At 41.0% G+C, this 22,980-nt stretch overlaps 1 protein-coding gene across 4 annotated transcripts in view; it reads left to right on the top strand.

Annotated features, from left to right (window-relative positions):
• The window catches only part of mpp7a (membrane palmitoylated protein 7a), a 209,321-nt gene that overhangs the window by 99,554 nt on the left and 86,787 nt on the right, over window positions 1-22,980 (top strand). For all 4 annotated transcript variants that reach the window (XM_007905455.2, XM_007905454.2, XM_007905452.2 and 1 more), the window contains exon 4: window positions 20,199-20,276. In XM_007905455.2, coding sequence (XP_007903646.1) covers window positions 20,199-20,276 — 78 coding nt within the window. The remainder of the gene's footprint in view (window positions 1-20,198; window positions 20,277-22,980) is intronic.

The raw sequence follows: 22,980 nt of genomic DNA, 5'->3' as shown, positions 1-22,980 counted from the left end.
CTCCCTCCAGCACTAAAGGCCACTAAAGGAAGTGTATGCTTCGAGTGAAGTGATGGCAATTGGTTAAGTAGGACTTGAACCAGGAGAGTGTGGTCCCAAAAGGATGGTTCAAGGAGAAGAGGTGGTGGAGGAGGATGGCTTGAAGGAAGTGGAGAGGTCCAGGAGGACAAGGAAGCAGAGGGAGCCATGGTCACAGAGAGAGAGGAAGTCATTTGTGACGTTGAGGAGCGTCTTCTCGGAGCTGTGGGTAGGGCGGAAGCCAGACTAGAGGGGCTCGAGTTGGGAGTGGAAGGAGAGGTTTGTGCGAACTTACATTCTCTTCCCAACCTTCACCTCCCCCCCACCCCACCCCACACTTCTTGCTCAGTGATCACTATTGACATTGGGAAGCTTTTCAGGATGTTCATCATTCATGGAACATTGTTGTACAAGTCCTGGTTGTTGCTTTGCCTGGTCCTTAGTGTGTCATCTGTACGTTGGTGACATTGATACCAGTTAGTTTGTAAATTTGGTGATCAGAGAAGCAGCTTGTTTTAAGCTTCAGAGATTTAACTAGATTTTATGGTAAATTTATCTTGTATATATTTTCTAGGATATAAATATGAAACTATTATTTTTCTTACAACTAAAGGATTACGCTAATCATTTTTTTTGCTGAAGTGTAGGTTTAGTACTTGAAGACTTGTCATGTCAGCACTTTTACTGTCTGTTCAGCTCAGATTCTAGATCCTTTGGGAGCTTCTTCTGGACTGACTTTCTAAGATTGATTCTTCTGATTTAAAACAAACCTGAATGTCTACCATTCACGTTCTGTCAAACTAGCTGCCGCATTTCGCTCACAAAACCGTCGGTTTACACTTTATGGTAAATCCTATGAAGCACTTTGAGATGCCCTCCTAAGAATTATACACGCTTACAGTATATCCTGTGAAGTGCTTTGAGACTTCTCAATGACATGAAAGGCACTATATCAAATACAAGCATTATTATTATTATTACCACTTTATTTTGAAGAACCTCGTTCTCTAGGGTTTTGTATTGCTTGGTGAAAGCAGATCTGGGGGAGTAAGAAAATGTGGATTTTCTATGATGTTGTGGGCAGATATGCGCATAAATCTTGTTATTGGAAACTAAGTTAATGAGTTATTTCTTGTGTTTATTAGATTATGTTTTTATTTCTTTTCCTTTCCCTAATGCACAGAAGTCTCAGTGATAGAATTACACGACCTGATCTGTGAAATCAGCCATGCGTACTGCCTCTCCATAATTGACAAGCATTCACAATTTCTCCCTCCTCACTCTAATAATGGCTCTTATTTGACTATTATGCTGCTGGAAGCAATCAAATATCATCCTTGCATTAAAGCAATTTGGAGTTTTTAATAGCAAAGAGAATTGTTCTTTTATGTCTTTGATGTAGATCTCCACAGTGCGTCACACGACTTATGGTTAAGGAGCTTGCCAACCATGGCCAACCTCATTCCTCAGAGAGATGTGTCAAGCTCAGTGGTCATCTTTCTAACTATCGTGGAGTCCTGTAGCTCAGTGGTTAGAGCACTCGCTTTGCAAGCGAGAGACCTGAGTTCAATTCCAGGCAGAGGGCGAAACCTTGGGCAAGTTTCCTTACTCCACACAGAGCCTAATAATAATCCCTCCAAAAACCAAAAACAATAATAAATTGGTCATTTTCAATCTACGACTGTTTGTGGGACATTGCTGTGCGCAATTGGCTGCCGCGTTTGCCCACAAATATACAGTCAATTCACTTTACAGTTTCTTCTGTGAAGCGCTTTGGGACGTCCTCCCGACGTGAAAAGCGCTATATCAAAATGCAAGGATTATTATTATTATTATTATATTGTAATAAACTTGTTGAATAAGGAAGAGATTAATTCTTCAGTGCCACTGTCATCCCCTTTGTAAACCAGTTTAGCACTTAATCTGCTAAATGTATTTAAAGTGCATAATACTTTTCTACCAATTGGAAACAATGGAGATTTACAGCACTGAAGACCATTTGATCTATTGTGCCTGCGTTCTCTCTCTCTCCCTCCCTCCCCCGTTCAGTCCAATTTACTTGCCTTTGTCCCATTCCTCTTTAACCTTCTCTTTTTCAGCAAAAATAAACCCAACTCCTCAGTTTCTGTTCTGAGGTCAGACCATTCATCCCTTGTATGGTTCTGGGAAATCTCCTTCACACCCTCTCTATTGCCATGATTTCCTTATGGTAACCAAAAGTTGACACAATACTCTAACTGCAGTCTAACTCTGGTTTTACATTACCTCTTTGGTTTTATATTCTATGCCCCTATTTATAAAACCAAGATTGCTATCAGGTTTATTCACAGCCGGGTCCACTTGGCTTCTCAGCTTTAATCGTTTATGTGAACCTCAATGTCCTTGTGCTTCCATTTTATAGTTTTATCATTTAGCATAGACTTGCTCTCTTTAGTCTTCCTCCCAAAACGTACAACCCCACATTTTTCTGCATTAAATTTCATCACCATATCTCTGCCCAATCTACTCATTTGTTGGTGTCCTTCTGAACTTGCTTCCAGTCCTCACTGCTGGCTTCATCTTCGCATGAAATTTCAACCAGATGCTTTTCTCCAGATCATGTCCAGCCTCCCCCACAGTAATATTAATGCACACATATTCAGAAGTGGAAAATATTGATCTTATGAAATAAATAAGAACAAAACTTACTTAAAATGGAACTTTGCCATGCAAAAGAAATGCAAAATAATCTTATAATCCTTGCGTTTGATATTCTACCTTTCATGCCAAGAGGTCATCTCAAAGAACTTCACAGGATTTAGTGTAAAGTGTATTTTGTTGGTGAAATTGACAGCCAATTTGCACGAAAAAAAATCCTCATATTTGATGTAGCATTTGATGTTGCATTATTGAGATGTCTCATAGTGCTTCACTGGATTTTACTGTCAGGTTTAGTGACTGTGTTTTCTAGGCAATTTATTCCTTCCATTTGATACAGAAACTTTCACATAAGAAGGATGTCTCAAAGTGCTCCCCAGGATATAATGTAAAATGGAAAGACTTTGTGTTTTGTGGGTGAATGCAGCAGTCAAATATGTGCACAGCAGTGTCCCACAAATCAACATGGAGTGACTGACCAATTTTCTCTGGGCTATTGTTGGCCAGGACACCGAGAGAAATTTCTATTTGAATAGCTTCATGTCTTTAATGTCTGTTTGGCAGACAGACAGACAACAATGCAGTGGTGCCATCAGCACTGCATTGGAGTGCCAACTGAGTTCAAAACCCTAACGTGAACCCACAGATTTCCGACTCTGAGGCGAGAGTGCTACCAGCTGAGGCAGATATTAGAATATTGTGTAAACTATTTTCAAAAAATTACTTTTTCCCTCAGGTTTGTCTATTGGTTTGTCTTCAGGTGTGATTCTCACAGGATTGACTAATTTCCCCCTCAAACACAGACTTTTTCTAAAGATGGGAAGGAGTTTCTGGATTGTTGGTTTACGTCATTGTTTAAAGCAAAGTCACTTAATATTGCATAATGATATAATAACCCTTGCATTTCATATAGCGTTTTTCACGTCTTTTAGACGTCTCAAAGCACTTCACAGAATATACTGTAGAATAAATTGACTGTATATTTGTTGGCGAAAAGCAGCAATCAATTGCACACAGCAGTGACTTCTTTAAACATTAAATTTGCTTATGAGAGTGGCTGCTTTGGAGCAGTGCTGTAAAATATGGAACAAGAACATTGATTCACATTGAATGCCAACCTACTGTTCCTTACCTAATTGGGCAGATTGGGGTTTAGTGTATCCTGTGGACCTACTTGTATTTAATCCTTTCAGTGAGGGTCTGCTGGAGATGTCGTTCTGCTGATTTACGATAATTGACCCTGTGATATGATGCTGAGCAAGTCCCATCAGGACTATAAAGAGTCATTGGATACAAAATGAAAATGGGTGAAGCAGTGAGCTGTTACTGAAGAGTGTACCCATGGGAAGAGAAGCAAATAGAGCTATTAAATGTCATTTACTATCATACAAGCAGTTAATGGCATATTTTTACCTCCAGGCAATTAATTCACTTATCTTTTTTTCTTCCCCTAGCTTAAGGGGATGTGCTCATTGGCATGCTTAGTTTCACCTCCTTATTTTAGGTCAGTATGGGTTAAGAGTGATGAGTGGATGTTAAATATCATTTGACACTATTTAAAACAAGACGGGTTTCTCCTGGCCAACAATCCTCCAGTTTATATGGGTCATTCATCTCATAGTTGTGGGTAGGACCTTGCTGTGTGCAAAATGGTTGCTGCTCTTACCTACAAAATAAGACACTATACTTGACTGTAATTACATAGGAGCATCTACGTTTTGGGCATAAAAGTCAGAGTTATTTCTTTCTCGTTTACCACACTGCAGTTTGTATGCATGCTTATGTCTGGGTTACTGAACAATACAACTTACACTTATATAGTACCTTTCATATTGCAAGGATGCCCAAAGCGCTTTTCTGAGTTTTTCAGGTGGGTAGTGGAGTGGGGAATAAGCAGTTGGGAGAGGTAGGGAGGTGCCAGGGTATGAAGTGATTTGGAAACGAGTGTGAGGATTCTTGAAATCGATCCAGTCTGTGATAGGGAACTGGGAAGATCATCAAGGAGGGTAATGGAATAATTTAGGCAGGAGGTAACGAATGAGCGTATAGGGGTTTTGGCTGCGTTGGATGTGAAGCAGGCAATGTGGTGGAGGTGGAGGAAAGCGGGCTGGATTTGGGGTAGAAAGGACAGTTGGGGGATGAAACCTGCCACCAAGCTTACACACAGGCTTAGTAAGTCTGAGGGTTTGGCTGGGGAGGTCAGCACTGTAGGTGAGAAGATGTTGATGGGAGCCAAGGAGTACGGCTTCCATCTTGTCAACATTTAGCTGCATGAAGTTGGGGCTCATGTCTTGATGTATGATAAGCAAGCTACAGAACATTGGTATACCTGGAGTCACAGCTGGAGCAGAAGTAGATTTGGATGTCATCCATTCAAGTAGAAGTTGACCGGATGACATCACCGAGAGGGAGTGTGTAAATGAGGAAAAGAAGGGGCCAAGGATGGAATTGGTGACCTGGCGTAAGTGGGAGGAAAGAAATGAAATGTCAGTGGTTTGTTAAATAGGATTCGAATCAGGAGAGTGTGCTCCCACTGAGGTGGATGAGGGAGGAGAGGCAGTGGAGGAGGATGGTGTGATTGATGATGTCGAAGGCAATGGAGAGGTCCAGGAGGACAAGGAGGCAGAGGGAGCTCTGGTCACAGATAGAGAGGATGTCATTTGGGACTTTGACGAGCACTGTCTCTGTGCTGCGGGCAGGGTGGAAGCTGGATTGGAGGGGCTTGAGTAGGAAGTGGAGGGAGAGGTGTGAGCTAAGTTGGTTGGCAACAACACATTTCAGTACTTCAGAAATAAAGGGTAAGTTTGAAATATACTGGTAATTTGCAAGGTTAGAAGGATCAAGGATGGGTTAGGAGAGGTCAAGTGATGTCAGTGGGTTTGAGGGGAAAAGGGACAGGTTAACTGTGCTATAAATGTAACCAATCTTTCAGTCTTACATTGAAGTTGATTTTTTTTGTGCTATCCATTTGGACTTACCCCAAAAATGGTCCACAGGAACATAGCTAGCCGCAGGGTCCTGTTATTTCCCTCCACAACTTCTTTCACGCCGAATTGTTCCAAATGACATAGCCACATGTCCCCTTCTTACGAAGTCACTGGCGACGGAAAGAATATTTTTAATGCTGCCAACATACAGTGTACACTAGAGACTTGCAAGGTTAGAAAGTTAGCCAGTAAAAATGGTGACTACTTCTGTTTCTGCACCAACAGCTGTTGGTTTCAGAAAGAAAATTGTCAAACCACGTTGGACTCCCTGACCCTGAAATGATTTCAAGTCCTGGAGTTCAGGGCAAGCATTCCCATATCTATGGTCATTAAAATGAATTGTTTACAGCAGAGAAGGAGGCCATTTGAACCATCTCGTTGGTACTGGTTTGTGTTTCAACTGGAATGAACTTCAAGACGGCGCATGAAGGCCGTGCAGGCCTCGATAATGGAAATGATCTGCTATAAATGTAACCTGTGCATCCTTACACTTTTGACAAATTCATCTCTATGCTGAAAGGGCAAGATCCAAATGTGGGCAATGATGTACTTCATGCATCCCAATCGTCTCTTGAGGCTGATTGTACTGTTACATATTTTGGTCAACTGTAGAGTTTATCCCTTTACAAAAAGCAAGAAAGGCAAACTAATAAACCTATTTAAAAGCTACTTAATAAGTTTACTTTCTGCTTTTGTCAGGGATCTGAGCACTGTGCTTATTTAGCCTACAAATACACAGTCAGTACAATTTACAGTAATTCCTGTGAAGAGCTTTGAGACATCTTGATGTGATAAGGTTCTATATTTCTATATCATATGCAAGGATTATTATTATATTATTGTACACTTCCTACCTAAGGCAGCCTGTATATGCTGATCCACCCGATTCTCAGTTTTGTGTGGATTTATTAGTGAGAGAATTTATGGGATTGTTGCTGGCACTTCTCACTGTCGGTACATAGTTGGTTAATCATTTTTAACTTCTGATCAAGAATCCTCCAAATGGTCATTCACTTCATAGCTGTTTGTGGGACATTGTTGTGTGCTTATTGGCCTCTACGTCTAATTGCAGATACATAGAAACAAAGCTTTGCAGTAAATCTCTGAAGTGCTTTGAAATATTTCAATGTGATAAGGCACTTTATTAAATGCAAAGATTACTACTAAGCACAGTAGTTGTAGTCAGGATATAGGTCTATATATAGATATATTCTATAGGTCAAGTAACCATTTACTGCGCAAATAAACCAATCCCCCACTTTCGCAATACAGTAGTATCAACAAGTTACACTCTGCAAGCCCAGTCAAGGTGAAACCACCTAGATATCAGGAAGTCTTTCAATGTCCATCAGTGAAAATCATCAGTTTGAAGATGTGAGAGAACCATTCCTGTTTGTTTGATGAGTTCTCCAGTCACACTTAACATTTGGCATTCCATCTGCCTATAAATTATTCGGGAAAACCTAAAATTGTTTTGAAAAATATCTATCTTGTCCTTAAAAGACTTAAGTTTTTGAACTGTGAAATCTGTTACATTCCACTTCATCTTGCAATATTAAAACCAGTTAAGACTTTTTTTTAAAAAACACACATACTTTGGTTTTTTTTCCTGTCCCTCTGTCCCCCCTGAAACGTTCTCTAAATTTAAGTAACTCTCAGAACAAATTCCACTGTTGCCTTCCTGACCACTAGATAAGAAAGGAGTTTCGCAAACTACCATGTAAATTTGCGTAGCACCTTTCGCATCAAGAAGATGTCTGAAAAGCAGGATTCACTGTGAAATGTAGTGACTGTATTTATGCACAAATGTTCCATAAACAGCCCCAACATGGGGCTTGAACACAGAACCTTCAAACTCAGAGGTGAGAGTGCAACCAGGTGAGCTCGGCTGACCTCCCAAATCTCTCATTGGACTGGTAATTTTTCTTGCTACTTCAGTCACTATAGAGCAGCTGTGTTTTTTTTCTTGTCCCTTTACCTAATAATTGCCATCCAAACAAGGATTGCATATCCATAAACCGAAGAACAATTTATGATCGTCATGCCCTAATGATGCATTTGTTCTAGTAAGTTGAGCATTCCTTTGCTTGTTGAGTACTTGCTTGTATTAATAACTACCAAAGAGAACGTCCTGTGTGTACGTTTGAAAAATTGCACAGTAAAAACATCTGGAATGAAGCTGAAACCTTCAAGCTATTTTCTTGGTTCAGTTGAGGTTGATCACTTAAACCTAATGATTGCTTTACTGCCTTGTAACTCCCTACGAGATATATATCTGTTTTATTTATGATGTATTGAGGTTCAATATCAATATATTTATTTTGAAGGATTAAACATTCATATAGGTTACCATATGTGAAGCACTCATTTCATCAAAGGGTATGTTAGTTGTGATTTGTTCTGTAGCCATTTGACTAATACAGTAGTTCTGAATGAAAGATTCAGTTGGTTTTTATCAGACTCACACTATAAATTACACAACTGCTCATAAATGTTGAAGTCTTTATGAGACTGCAGAATAAAAAAATTTAATAACAGTAATGAAAAAAATTATGATAATCTGACAAAAAGAAACACCCAATGGTGCATATGGCAGTTATCAACATTTGTGTGCCAAATACTTGGGATCAGCCACTGCAGTGTATAAACAGCAAATTCTGTTTGGCGATGCACATGTTTTTCAGGTTAACCTATTTGCTTTCGATTTCTCATACCACTGCATATTTTTAAATGGTCAGTTAGGGTACTTATAATAATAAATAATAATAATCCTTGGATTTGATATAGTGCCTTATCACATCTTCATGTTTTAAACCATACTTTTCATTATTTAATACTCATATACTTTTAACAATGGGTTCCCCTCTGTGGTTAGCTTCCATATTATTGCTTTGGTGCTCGCGGTAGTCTGGTTCCTGAGCCAGTCGGTTCTGCAGTAATCCAGGGCAGTGCTGATGACAGCACAGCCAGTCTGGCTCATTAGCCGGACCTGGAAGGGCAGACAAGTGACTGGGGACAGGTAGTCATCCCACTCAGCTCCTGTTAACCCTGCAAACCAAAGCCCTAATGGGTAGGGTGGTCCTAGGTGGACAAGCAACAATATCAATGGCAAGCCATGCGTTTTTAACTGGTTAGACTCCAGCAGTTACCCACAACACACACTCTGGGATTCCCAAGCCTTGGCTCTTGCTAACCTTTACCTGATATTTTCCGGAATTAGGTAAGTAGGATACGTCCCTCCAGAGACAGAGTGTGCATTCTATTCCAACAGTCTATCTCTGGGATTTCCATGTGTAGGTAGGATGCATGTGTCAGACACTGTCTGACNAAAAAAATATTGTTTTGTAAACCTCTGTAGACAGAGTAGACAGGCAGAATTATTGCCTGCCCCTCTGTTCGAACAATAATATTGCCCTTTTAACAACCATGAGGAGATGTGCCCCCCTGCTGTCTGCTGACTGAGCAAGATGTTTGCCTCTGTTCCGCACATGCCATTATCTGACCCAGATAGGGCCTGTAAAGTATTGGATGTGACAAGCTGACTGTACCTGACAAAAATAACTAAACAATAAAAGTTGCACAAGCCTAAAAAGCCCAGGCAAATGAGAAACATTTCCCCAACTTGAGCTGGGGCCAAGGTCAAAGGATTTTTGTTGTGGAAAAACTGCCCTGAAGGAACCTCAGTGGATCTGGTAACAACAATAACTTGCATTTATATAGTCTTTCACGTGGGATGCTGTCTCAGAGTACTTACTTCAGAGGTAGGTTCATAGATGTTAGAGCTCAGATTCAGCAGATCCATTCCAGGTGGTGTTTGTACTCCACCCAAGTACCTATCACAGACCCTATCCCTTTTCTCAATATCCCACTCTTTTCTCCTACCCCTCAACTTTATTCTCTTTTAACCATGTGTGCAGTCAATGTTTGTTTGGCCGTGCTTTGCACCCCGACTACTGGCTGCCTGATATCTTCCTTCTGAGATACAGTATTGATAGTCATTTAGGTATCAGCAAAAGAAACTGGGTGAAGAGTTGATGCCTGAATATTGCCATTCAGATTTGTTATGCTGTAATTTCTTTCGACTTGTTCAATATGTCAGCAGTCCCGATAATATCAGTTGTCCTGATATCATGCCATGCAGTTTCTTAATGCATTCCATTTCACTCCACAACAGTACTTTGGAAAGCTGAAAGCTTCCAAAATATCTTGTAAAGAACTGAAAAAAAAGTGTTATAAAGGCAACTGTATCAGCAAAATTTGAGGGGCAGGTATCATGCTAATTACTGAACAAAATAGGTTTTGATTTAAACTACAACTTTCATAGCAGAGAAGCGCTGTAGCTCCACCGTAGTGCGTCCCGAGCAGTGGCTGATTCCTGCAAAGTACAGTATTGTGACTTTTAGTCAGCAATGAAAAGGGCCGCCGCTCAGAGAATGTTGATTTAAATTGCTGTTGCAAACCGATACAGCAACTTAATACTTCAGTCAAACTCACTAGAATGTCAAATGAAAAGTGACCTTTCATGCCTAGTTTATACACTCTGCATTTTCTGAGAAGGTCATACTGAATCGTCATGGAAAACGCTCCATCTATGAGATGTTGGCAAAGCTCTTTTGGCTCGTTTCACATTCTTCTTCCAGAGTGGAAGATGTAATAATTCTTGCTTTTGGTAAAGCACCTTATCACATCATGGAGACATCTCAAAGTATTTCACAGGGTTTTATTATGAAAAAGTGAAGTGTAGTGACTGTATTTGTAGGCAAACGAAAATGAAAGCAAACGAAAGTCAATTTGTGCCTGACAAAGTCTCACAAATGGTCATGAAGTGAATGACAAATTTTATTTTGGGATTGTTGGCTAAAACACAAGGAAAATCTCCTCTTTATGGGATCTTTAAAGTCCATCTGAACAAGCAGTTTATCTATTCCAAAAGGCAACAATGCAATGCATCCCAACACTGGAGTGTGGAGCTCGACTGTGGGGGCAAAGTCCCATTGTGAGGTTTGAACCCACAATCTTCTGAGGAAACTGCTAACAACTGAGCCAGGCTGATTGTAAGTCCACCATCTTCAAGGATATTTGCCCCCCAACTCCACCTTTGCACCTCAGCTGCAGAAGTTAAAGTCCTGTCCTGTAGGTCACATAGCATGTGTTAGTTTTTGCGTGGCAAATTTATGTCTTTCTGATTGAAATTGCAAACTGATTTTTTTTTAATGGAGTCTGGCTGGTGAGGTGGCGATATTTTTGCCGCAGTATAAAATGCAGGCAGTGCAAATGGATTGAGGCTCCACTTATAGCTGCTCTCATAAAAGTTCTTGAATGGTCCATTGCACTGACCAACAGCTTTAAGGACTGTTTTGAGCCAGTGTTGCAGTTGGCTTTTAACATTAACAAAATGGTTAGTGCTGTGCAGAGCTTTCTACAGCCCCTGGCGAGAGCAAATCAAAGGGGAAATAGAAATCAGGCTTCCCTGTTGCATTGCTTCCAGAAATATAAATTTGGTATAAGAAAGCCTGGCCAATGGAAATTGGCATTTTTGCAATAGTATGTTTCAATTTAGATATTGAAATGCTTGATATCCAAAATTAAAATAAATACATTTTTTAATTGGAGCATATTTGTGAGTTCCACATTTTGCAAGTGACATGAATGGATATGGTAATTTCATCTTCAAACTGTTTATTTATAGTGAGGTGTTCAGGATCAACAATAATCGTCTCATCGACAAAGAAACTGGATATTCTTCGCCAAACACAGATGGAAACAATGGAAAAAAAAGGTCAAAATAATCTGTCTAGCAGAACATTAAACAGTATCTTTGCATACTCATGTGTTTCTCTTTTGTGCAGAAATACAATATGACTATATAAGCTGTTATTAGTCACTTCGCCATATGTATGTTGACTTATTGAAACCTTTGACGATTAATGCCCATTTTCCTTGCATTGCCTGATGCCAGTGCTTATGCACTCAGATGATCTTGCTGGAGCTCTTAAATAGCACTTAAATCTCGGGCGCAATTTGAATGGAAGTATGCTGCAGTCGATTTTAAGTTGACCCATCTTTAGTAATTATATATGGTGGTATCTCTTCTCATCATTGTTCGTGGACCTGAATGTGACTTGGTTTTATATTCTCCTGATTATATTTGTGTTTTGGGTTTGATTTCTTGACTGGAATATATGACACTGGATTCATTTTTAAAGCTTGATTTCTTTGTACCATTTTAATCTACTTTCCAGCGACACCATTGGGTGAAATCAAACATATAAATGAATCCTTACTTCTGACAGAGTGCCTTACACGCCAGGAAGACATCTCAAAGCCCTTGACAGGATATGTTGTAAAGTATAGTGACTGCATTTTGTAGATGTATGCCGCAGCCAATTTGTGCACTCCAAACAGCAATGGAGTAAACAACTAATTTTATCTGGGGCATCATTGGCCAGAACCGGGAAAAACTTTTTTTCAAGTAGTGCCATGGGATATTTAATGCCCACTTGACCAGGCTGACCAGACCTCAGTTTGTCTCATCTGAAGGATGGTACCTCTAACATTGGAGCACATCTCCAGTACTGCACTGGAGTGTCAGCTGAGACTATATGAATTCAGAGTCCTGAATTGGAACCTGAACTCACACTTTTGACTTGAAAACTTCAGACGAGAATGTTTCCAACTGAGCCAGGCTGACACTAATGTTGACGAAAATTATTGCTGGAGGTGGTGGAGATCTGAGTGGGTAGCTGCATGCCAGCGTGCTCAGCTTGTGGAATTCTCATCTTGGGGTCAGATGGTCATGCGTTTTGAGATTTGATCTCTTATTGTAGGCTCATGTTTCAGTGCAGTCCTTACAAAGTGCTGCATTGTTGGTTGTGCTGTCCTTCAGAATGGATGTTAAAGTAAGATCCTGTCTGCACATTCAAGCAGTCTTTAAGGATCCTGTGGAAGTATATGAAGAGCTCTGTGTTGTGTTTGCCAATATTCCTCTTATCCAACATCAAGCAGAAGAATGAATATGACTACCTTATTACAGTTTCTGATTCCGAATTGCTGCCTCGTTTGCCTACTTGGCAACGGTGACTATCCATTATTTAAAGAGATTTTAAAAATTTTAAACGTAAGACACTATATTAAATGTATGCGTTGTTGATTGAAACCACCTGAAGAAATTGACCTTCAGCAATAGAGGGAACATGGAAAATTTCCAAATTGATGTGGATGTTTGTCGTTGACCTTATCATTAGACAAGGGTTCCAATCTAGACTTCAGTTTGTGGGACATTACTAGCACAAATTTCCTGCCTTGGTTATCGATGTGACAAAGGTCACTGTCCATTATTTCCAAATTAAAGGCACAAGCTATAATAACATTTGCCTACCAATACACAATCACTGCATTTTACAATAAATCTTGTGAAGTGCTATGAGTGAGACTATTAGCCAGGACACCAGAAAAAACTTTTTCAATTAGTGCCTTGGGATCTTTAACGTCCACTGGAACAGGCAGACAGGACCTCTGTTTAATATTTCTTCTGAAGGATGGCACCTCTGACAATAATGCATTCCCACAGCACTGCTTTGGGGTGTCATTCCCAGACTAGGAACTCAAAAAGCTCCAACTTGGAACTTGAACCACAATCTTCTAACTTAAAGGCAAGAACGCTACCAACTGAGCCAGGTTGACAATATCTGAACTTTTAACACTTTATGTAAACATAAGCGCACATCACGTCTTTATATTAGATTCCATTTTTGCAACATTGACTTCATTGTCCAATGTACTGCTCACATGAGGAAAACATTTTAGTTGGCAGTGCTGTTTGTTTCAGCATCTGCACTGAAATTATTTATATATTTGCATCTCAAGTAGGTTTTGAACCTTGATTGCATTTTGCAGTTGATTTATGCTTGTGTCTGGTTCTCAGATCTGCGTCGACCACAAGAATGCCTTTCTTATAACATTATGTTGGAACAAACCTTTGCATTATGCATTGCCTCGCTGTTTCCAAAGTTAAACGGTCAAGGTAAAAAGATTTTGACCTGTGAGAAGCTGATTAATAGCTAAAATCAGGCCTATTTGTGGGCACATATCTTCCTGCAGCAAATCTAATCAGGAAAACCTAAGGAGGAAACGTTGGGAAAGATGTTGAGTTTTACATTAGGACATAAACCTTGGATGGTTCAAGTCAACATTAACCGCAGATATATGCTTTAACAAATCTATAAAATTGGATTGAGGTGGGTGTTACAATCTAATTCCAGGCTTTCCGGCAGCTAGATATGAAACAAATCATTGCTCTAATCCAGCGTTTCTCAATGACGCATGCTAAAATAGTGTTGATAACCCAAGATCACTTTTGGTTAAGTGGTGCAGCTACCTAATTTGGTTAGGTCTAGTCCTGCGTTTGATTTGTGTGTCCGACAGTGTATCCTGTGAAGCCTTTTGAGATGTCTCAACAATGTGATAAAACGCTATATCAAATGCAAGGATTATTATTATTTAATATAAGGTGAGCATTGTTTCAGGCATTGACAGCGCAGCATTTATTTTGCATTGTTCCCCTGGCTTCAAGAAATGTAAGTTGTTGTTGTAACGTTCCAGCCACCTTGATAAACTAGAAGTTCAAATCCAGTGCCATGTATCAGGCTTGCTCAATATCAGCCTCTTAATCCAGGTCCTTTTGAGGGCCTTTGGTGCCGGTTGGTCCGTGTCCTTCCTCTCTGCAGCCACTTCCTTTGCTTACCACAAATCCACCTCACTATTTGGTCCAGGACATTCCAAATGAGCTGAAGGAAACTTCTCCACATATTTAGAGGCTTGGGATCCTGAAGGAGAACTGTAATGCATTGTCATCCCATAACCCTAACCCTCAGGGCTCCCCTCCTCTTCACCCTCTATATGCTCCCCCTTGGTGACATCATCCGCAGACATGGGGTTAACTTCCACATGTATGTGGATGAAACTCAACTCTACCTTTCCTCCTCTACCCTCAACTCCACGACCACCGATGTCCTGACAGCTGCCTGTCCGACATTGAGTCCTGGACGAGAGACAACTTTCTTCAGCTCAACGTGCGCAAAACTGAGGCCCTCCTGATTGGCTCACGTCAGCGCCTCCGCACCTCAGGCGCTGACAGCATCAGCATCCAAGGCTGCACTCTCCACCTCTCAAAGCCAGTCAGGAACCTCGGCGTTCTGTTCAACCCTGAGCTGTCCTTTCTTCCTCATATCCGCACCACAACTGGCACCGCCTTCCATCACTTCCGAAACATCGCCAGACTACGGCACTCCCTCACCCCTCACGCTGCTGAAACTCTGGTCCACGCCTTTATCACCTCAAGGCTGGACTATGGGAACTCTCTCCTCTTTGGCCTTCCCGGCACCTCCCTCCACAAGCTGCAGGTCATTCAGAACTCTGCAGCTCGTGTACTGTCCCGCACCAGGCTTCGGGACCACATCACTCCCACCCTCGCTCGCCTCCACTGGCTCCCCATCCCCCAGAGGATCGAATTCAAGATCCTCATCCTCACCTACAAGGCCATTCACGGCCTCGCTCCCTCCTACCTCTCCAACCTACTATCCCCCTACCTACCTGCCCGTACCCTCCGTTCCTCTGGCTCCGTTCTGCTCCACATCCCCCGCCCCAACTGCTCTACCATCGGTGGTCGGGCCTTCAGCCTCTCAGCCCCGAGGCTCTGGAACTCCATCCCCCAGTGCCTTCGCCGCCTCCTCCCTTTCCTCCTTCAAGGCCAGTCTCAAGACCTTTCTCTTTGACCGAGCCTTCAGCTCCCCTCTCGACTCTACCCCCTCCTCGCTCCCTCCCTTCCCTCCCCTCACCCTGACCATTTCCCCCCTCCTCGCACCCTCCCTTCCCTCCCCTCATCCTGACCATTTTACCCCCTGCTCGGGTCCTGACCCAACTGTCCAGCGCCTTGGGACATCCTCCCAACGTGAAAGGCGCTCTATAAATGGAATCTTGTTGTTGTTGTTGTTGTTGTATTGAACAGGACATTGCAGGATCTGAGATGCTACCCTACCCACTGACGGGTGCTATGTAAATGCAACTTGTTGGATCAAAATCCTCATTAAAAGTGTAGTCTAGTCATTCTGGCAACAGGCAATTAGCAACCATAGCTGATGCAATTGCTGATGAACTCCACTGAAAAAAAATGGAGAAGCATTTGGTTGAGATCAGTACTGGGGAATAAGAGAAGCATGAATTGAATATTCCACAGGGCATATTTAATCTTCAACAGAAATTGCTTTTGTCGGTAGGACTGGTCTCTGTGGAAGAAAAGGAGGTTAGGTTTGTTTAGTAGAGATGGATGAATATTTTGAGAGGGGGGAGGTGTTATTGTCTGCATTTCTGGAACAATCTCCAGTTCCTGTTTACCTTTCCCCCGAGTCAGTGATTCGGGAAGTTTTGCAATGTCTCTGGAAGAAGTGGGTTTCAACAGCAACAACAGTCAAATTACATTTGTATAGCACCTTTCACATCGAGAGGATGTCCCAAAGCTCTGGACAGACAAAGTTTTGGACCCGAACTGGGGGTCGGGATCAGGGAGAGTGGAGGGCAGGGGGGGAAGCAGGGAGATCAAAAGCACAGTCAAAGAGGAAGGTCTTGAGATGGGTCTTGCAGGAGGCAAGGGAGGGGACGAGGCGTAGGGACTGCGGGATGGCGTTCCAGAGAGTGGGGCAGAGTGGCAGAAGGCCCGCCTGCCAATAGTGGGGCGAGCGAGGTGGGCGACGTGAATCAGGCTGGAGCCCGCTGAGCAGAGGGAGCGAGCAGGATGGTAGGGGGTTAGGAGGTCGCAGAGGTAGTGGGGAGCAAGACCATGAAGGTGAGGAACAGGATCTTGAACTGTATCCTCTGTGTGATGGAAAGTTATTGGAGTTGGGTGAGGATGGGGGTGATAGGGTCACGGATCCTGGTGTGGGAGAGAACACGGGCTGCAGAGTTCTGGATGATCTGCAGCCTATGGAGGGAGGAGTTGGGGAGGCTGAGAAGCAAGGAGTTTGCATAGTCAAGCCTCGATGTAATGAAAGCATATATGAGGGTTTTGGCAGCCTGTGAGTGAGACAGGGCGGCTGATCTTTCCAAATGATTATGCTTTATATTCTGTGGTAATAATTTACTACAGTTTTATCAATAACTTACTAGCCAGTAGTGGCAAACTGTGAGCTTACCACAAACCAGAGGGATCTTCTTTTGAAAGTTTCTTGTGTTACATTTATACTGAACCTAGTTGTGCTGGTGCCCTTCCTTTCCTCACTGTGGTTGTAGAGAGAAAGGGCTTAGCTCAGTTGGTAGCTCAGAAGTTTGTAGATTCAAGCCCTTTGAGGGTCTTGGAGCCCATATTGTCTTTGCTGAATCCAATGCAGCGTAAAGAGAGGGGAGTTTCTTCCGGTCCCTGGCCAACAATCGCACAAATCATTGTGTTGTCTCAAAAAAGCATTTACTTCATGACTGTTTGTGGGACATTCCTGTGAGCAAGTTGGCTGGCGCATTCACCTCAGGTCACCACTTTACAGTACAATCTGTGAAGCACTTTGAGACATCTCGATGATATGATGTGATGGCGCAATGTAACTGCAAGGATTACCGCTGCAGATAAGTTCATTCAAAAAACCTTTTTCAAAGATGCAAAACAAAAAAAAAAGCTGTTGTACATGCTAGCTACTTTAAGACTTATCTGAACAAGTTCACTTAATTTGAGCTACTGTTTCTACTTGGAAGCTTTCGATTGAAGGATTTATTATTATTATAATCATTACTTTTAGTATAGCACCTTCGACTTTGGGGGGGACATCCCAAAGCGCTTCACGTAATTTACTGTGAAGTGGATTTACTATTTGTAGGTGAACGTGACAACCCAATTGCACAATACTGTCGGTGCCCCACAAATAGCCATGAAATGAAATTAACCATCTTGACAAAAGAAAGTTTGAAATCTTCTCCAATTTTATCCCTTCTTTTCCTTCCCCTCCTGAAAGAACTGATATACGTTGGGGTACAGTTACACAGCGCCACCAAGAAAATTAGCAGTAATACTAGCATATTGGTGGAGTCCTGTAGTGTATAGGTTAGAGTACTCGCCTTGCAAACAAGAGGATCCGGACAGGGCAAAACCTTAGACAAGTTTCCTTACACCACACACCTCTGTTTGCCAAGTAGGAAGTAGGAACCCGGTTGTTAGTCGTTTGGCAGATCGCTTTCTCGGGGTAATAATCCCTCAAAAAAAATTGGTCACTCAATCCACAATCTTTTATGGGACAAGACTGTGCGCAAATGACTGCTGTGTTTCGCCCACAAAATACACAGTCAATCCACTTCACAATATATTCTGTGAAGTTCTCAATGATATGATAAGATGCTATATCAAATGCAAGTATTAATTTATTTGGTATAGTTCCTTATCAAACCTTGTCTCGAAGTACTCCATTTTGAAGTGCAGCAATTGTTATATAAGTGTAACTTTATTCTTCATACATGACCAAAATAACAGAGGCAAACTATTCAGGATTTTGTTTCTAAGTTCTGCCTCTAAAATCTATCCACTGAGAGTGTTTGTACACTGTAAACCAGACATCCAGTAACTTAAGGACAGTGGCAATGAGCCACCAGTGGACTAAGGAGAAGAGAACTAGAACTGGAACCACATCAAGGATGTCTTGCACTGTAATTTCACTCTCCACTTCCTCTCAGTGCTCTGTTGCCCTCATTGTTCCTCCATCGAGGAACAATTTTTTTGAATTTTGTCTGAAACTTCAGAAATCCAATATTGTACTTTAGGGGAAGAGGGGATAAATAAATTCACTCCCGAGTCTGCCAGATAACTCGCTTGAGATTTTATGACAAAGGAGTTATCAAGCTAGTTTATTCATGGAATTGAGTTTAAATGTATATAATATTTTATGTTCACGCAAACCATATTGCCTCTTGTGTAATCGAATAAGATTATGCCACATGTACTGAAATTTAAGTGAAAAAAGGAAGTTATTGTCTGAGTAGTTACTACAAAAAATATTTTCTAGATTAAAATTCACCATTATACAAACTACACCTACTATAGCAATGTAGATACATTTCCTCCATGTTTAAAAAAAACAAAGCATTTTCTATTTACGTTGTTTTGACATTAATATTTATCCAGTGGAAGGAAACATTACAGATTACTCATCTTCCAGTTTTCTGTACATAGTTATCCAATGTTTAGGGCTATGCAGCGGTTTAAAAGGAAGGCCCACTATCAAAATAAAAAATATAAAAGCGCTATACCAAATGCAAGGATTATTATTATTATTATCACTCTCTCAGGACGGACAAAAAAAAAGCCCTCGCTAGTATCACCCACAGCAACCCCGAGATGAGATTTTTTTGAAAAGATTATATTAAAAAAGTAGTTTATCTGCTATCTGCGCATCAAAGATTTAGTGCCAAAATACTGACTGAAATGTGTAGAAATGCTATCTGTGGTTACTATTTCATATGTGCATGTCAAACAGTTGTCAGAAGCTCCATAGGAGCAGCTGATTTATGTTGAATATGAATAGACTGTATCTGTTAAGGAGTAACACAGTCAGGCGGCTGAAAAGAGTCTGTCACAGAGGAAGTGCAGCTCCAGATGGGACACAGCTTGGGTTGAAGCACGAGCCAATGCACAGTGATGGAATGGAGGGATGCAGTTTCAGTTGCTGCTGTCTGACCTTCCCAGGGATCAGCTGTTCTTAAAGTTGTGCCAAGAAATACTTCAGCTCTTCACAAAGTAGAAAAATGATAAAATCTAAATTGAATTATAACATGGTGTCTCGCAACTGCAGCTGCTAAAATATAGGCTGTGGTGTGAGGCAATTTCATTTTATTCAATTTTGTCTTCAAGCAAACAAACTTTTAGTATATTTATATTTTGGACCTGTAATATTAGCAATAGAAAAAAAGAAATTGAGCTTACATCACCCAGGAAATTAAAAAAAGTAATAAACCAGATGTGTATGAAATAATAATACAGATGTAATCTACTAGATTGGGGGCTTGAAAAATAAATTTGGCAAAAAAAATTTTAGTTTTGCAAAACAGGAAGAACAAATTTCATTTATATAGCACCTTTCACTTCAGGAGTTCCAAGACGCTGGACAGTCATGGATTTGCACCCGAGCTGGGGGTTGGAATCAAGAGGGGTGGAGGGCAACAGGGTAGCGGTGGGAGGATGACTGAAGGCACGCTCAAAGAAGATCTTGAGTTGGGCCTTCAAGGAGGCAAAGGAGGGGCGCGAGACAGAGGGACTCCAGGATGGAGTTCCAGAGGGTGATTTGCAATTACACTGAATACTTCACATATTTTCCAGGTGATGTTTGTATGCATGTATTTTTAACTTCAATTTCCACTGGCAGTATCTGTGATGAATTGCCATTTTCTTGTTTCTGACGTTTTCAGATTTCCATAATTCTTTTTTTTCTTTTGTCACAGGGGCTGTAGTTCTATTTGTTCAGTAAGATTATATTGCCTCGCTTCCTCCTGGGTAAAGAATTTACGTTAAGCTCTCTGATTGTGTTCCAGATCCATGAGAAGCTTCAGCAATACGAGAGGCAGAGCCCGGCGCCCATTCTTCAGGACGCAGCCATTTTGGCAGATGATGTAAGTCTCTTTCATCCTGGTGATGAGATCATTTGGTGCGAATGCATCCTGAGTACTTGCTTGGAACTGGTGAAGTCAGCTTGAGTCCCTTCATCTCCCCCCCACACCAACAAAACATTTTTTTCTTCTAAAGAAGCTTTGAATATCTCCTTGGGTTTCTTTATTTCCAAAAACAATCCCGTGTTTCTTCTCCTTGCTAAAATAATGCTGTTTTGATGTAAAAAGCAGATTAGACCCGTAATGGAGAAAAAAGAGAGGAGTTTTCAAATAACACACGCTTCAGGCAATATAAAAGCACAAGGAATGCAAAAGACCCAATAAAAATACAAAGCGTCACTTTGGGTGAAATGACAGACGGACGAGTGAAAGAAATGGGGCATAAGAAATGGCTACAGTAAAACTTCTGTGTTCTACAATTTGATTTATTATTGTTTTTCTTAATAAATTGCCCTTGCAGTTTGAGAAATGATTTAGTGAAATTGCATGAACTTAGTTTATACCCAGTTACGTTGATTTAACAATCCAGAGCACTCTTAAGTGTCAAGTAGAAACACAGGAACAGGAGTAGGCCATTCAGCCCCTCAAGCCTGTTCTGCCATTCTATAAGACCATGGCTGATCTGTACCTCAACTCCAATTACCCGCCCTTGCCCCATATCCCTTGATACGCTTACCTAACAAAAAGTATCGGCATGATTTAAATCTTGGTCTCTTGTTAAAGTTGTGTTCATGCCAGCATAATTCATTATGTTTTTTTAGGCAGCTAGGAAAGGATAGATGGATTTGATGATCTGTGGATTTTATTCTTTTCAAGAGAGCTCAAAAAGAAAGTTTGGGAGAAAATAATTAATTTAAAAGTAATTTAAAAATAACTTGAGGCCAAGTTTCATAGAAACCTTGAGCTTGGTCACGTATATGTTGCTAAGAAGTAATTTTTTTTGCTGCTAACATTCCCTTGCAAAAGTTCTTGATGTCTTAAATAAATAGTAGGTTATAATTTTAAACCCGTTGCTGTGGAAATATTGCTTACTGTAATTGAAAACTGTTCTGCACACAACCTGGCACAGTTTGTTGTGCATCAATACAGCATATTACGGAAGACTAAGCATTCAACATGATGAACTGCATAACTTATTTGGTCTTACATGTGCAGACACTAAGTGGCAACAATGAGGAAGAGGAGAGGTTTTCAACAGGGATAGGAAGAAAAATCTTGTGGAATCTCCACACACTTATGCATATCCTAAGAAACCTTTTAAGAGCCGTGTTAGCATAGGCCGAGGAATATCTGGTTCATATTTGCATGGCCAAATGTTTGGAAAGTCCTTGAGGAAAAATATTGGTACTTGGTAAGCACTCTGAACAGAAATGATGTGCATAGGCACTCTATGGTAAGATCTGTTTCCCTTCTAATGACGATGTATGAAAATATCCCCAGGATGTAGAAGTTTGCTAGTTTTTCGGGAGGTGGGGGGAGGCTTTATCACCAGCTCAAAGGAGTTCTATGGATAATAAGCTTTATAAATAAACCATGTAAGATTTGTTCTGTCCTACGACAAATTGGCTTGCATTGTGTGATACTTAAGGGCAGCTGAGACGGCAAATGAGGAATTGAACAGCCTTGACAGGAGTTGATTACAAGTCGCTGTTATTGCTGTATTAGGTGTGGTGACTAGTCACCCATTTATTGGAGATGTTCTGTCTCTGATGGAGTACTGAGGTGAACAATGTTCCTGACATCAAGAATTAAGTTCTGAAGAAAGATTGGCAAAGTTAGATATGGTTTTTAATGGGTTAAGTGCCCTGCACTGCACCCAACCACCCTTCCTGGTAAGCTGTTCGAGTTGCTAATTACTCTCTGGTTAAATAAATATGAGCAGTGAGTGAGAGAGAATAGGAGTCTTTGCAGATAGTCCTGCCATATCAACCAATGCCAGAAGTATTGCATTGAACATCCACTGAAATGTTTAGTTCGACTGACAGTAATCTGAAACCTATGCACGTTTGAAGAAATGAAAAAAACATAATGCATTGGCCAGATTTTGGGACAGTGACAAGTATTTTGTCCTAATTGTATAAATATTCCAGCCCTTTAATGTATTATGAAACTCTACTCCACCTTTAAATTTTTGTTTTCCTGCCAAATTTACAAATGTTATTTTATAAGTACTTGTTTTGAATTAGAGCTATCCTAAGAATACAACAACGTGTAAATGTGGTTTAAAGGAACGCTGTGTGAATTAATGCTTGGAAAACATTTCTTACAAAGCACAATGCAATAAAATAAATCACAGTAGAATGTATGATTCAGTACCTTGATATAGTCATGATGAAAATGGCAAGTGAGTTACAAAAAAAACCTTTTGTGAAGATAGTGTACCTTTTCAGCCTACTGATTGGCATTAAAGGTCTTCCCACATACTGACTGCAGATATCCGTCAAATAGCTGATGAGGAAACTCTGAGGTTTGGAACGACAGACTGTGAAAGGCGTTATCTAGAGTCCTGGTTTGTGAACGCATGTTTGTACATCCAGGAGTCCAGTATTGTGGTCCTAGCAGGACAAATAACAGGAAGCTTGCCAGACAGTGGTTTCAGTGGGAAATTTTAGCTGGTTAAACTCTGGCAGTATGCAAAAGGCACATTTAGGAGTTCCCAAGCCTGGGCTCTACGAATCTGCCTAATGCTATCCAGAAATAGATAAGC

The sequence above is a fragment of the Callorhinchus milii genome, unplaced genomic scaffold (assembly GCF_018977255.1).
Source record: "Callorhinchus milii isolate IMCB2004 unplaced genomic scaffold, IMCB_Cmil_1.0 Scaffold2, whole genome shotgun sequence".
In the NCBI taxonomy this organism is placed as follows: Eukaryota; Metazoa; Chordata; class Chondrichthyes; order Chimaeriformes; family Callorhinchidae; genus Callorhinchus; species Callorhinchus milii.
The sequence above is the reverse complement of the archived record's forward strand: the minus strand, read 5'-3'. Positions and strand labels throughout refer to the sequence as shown.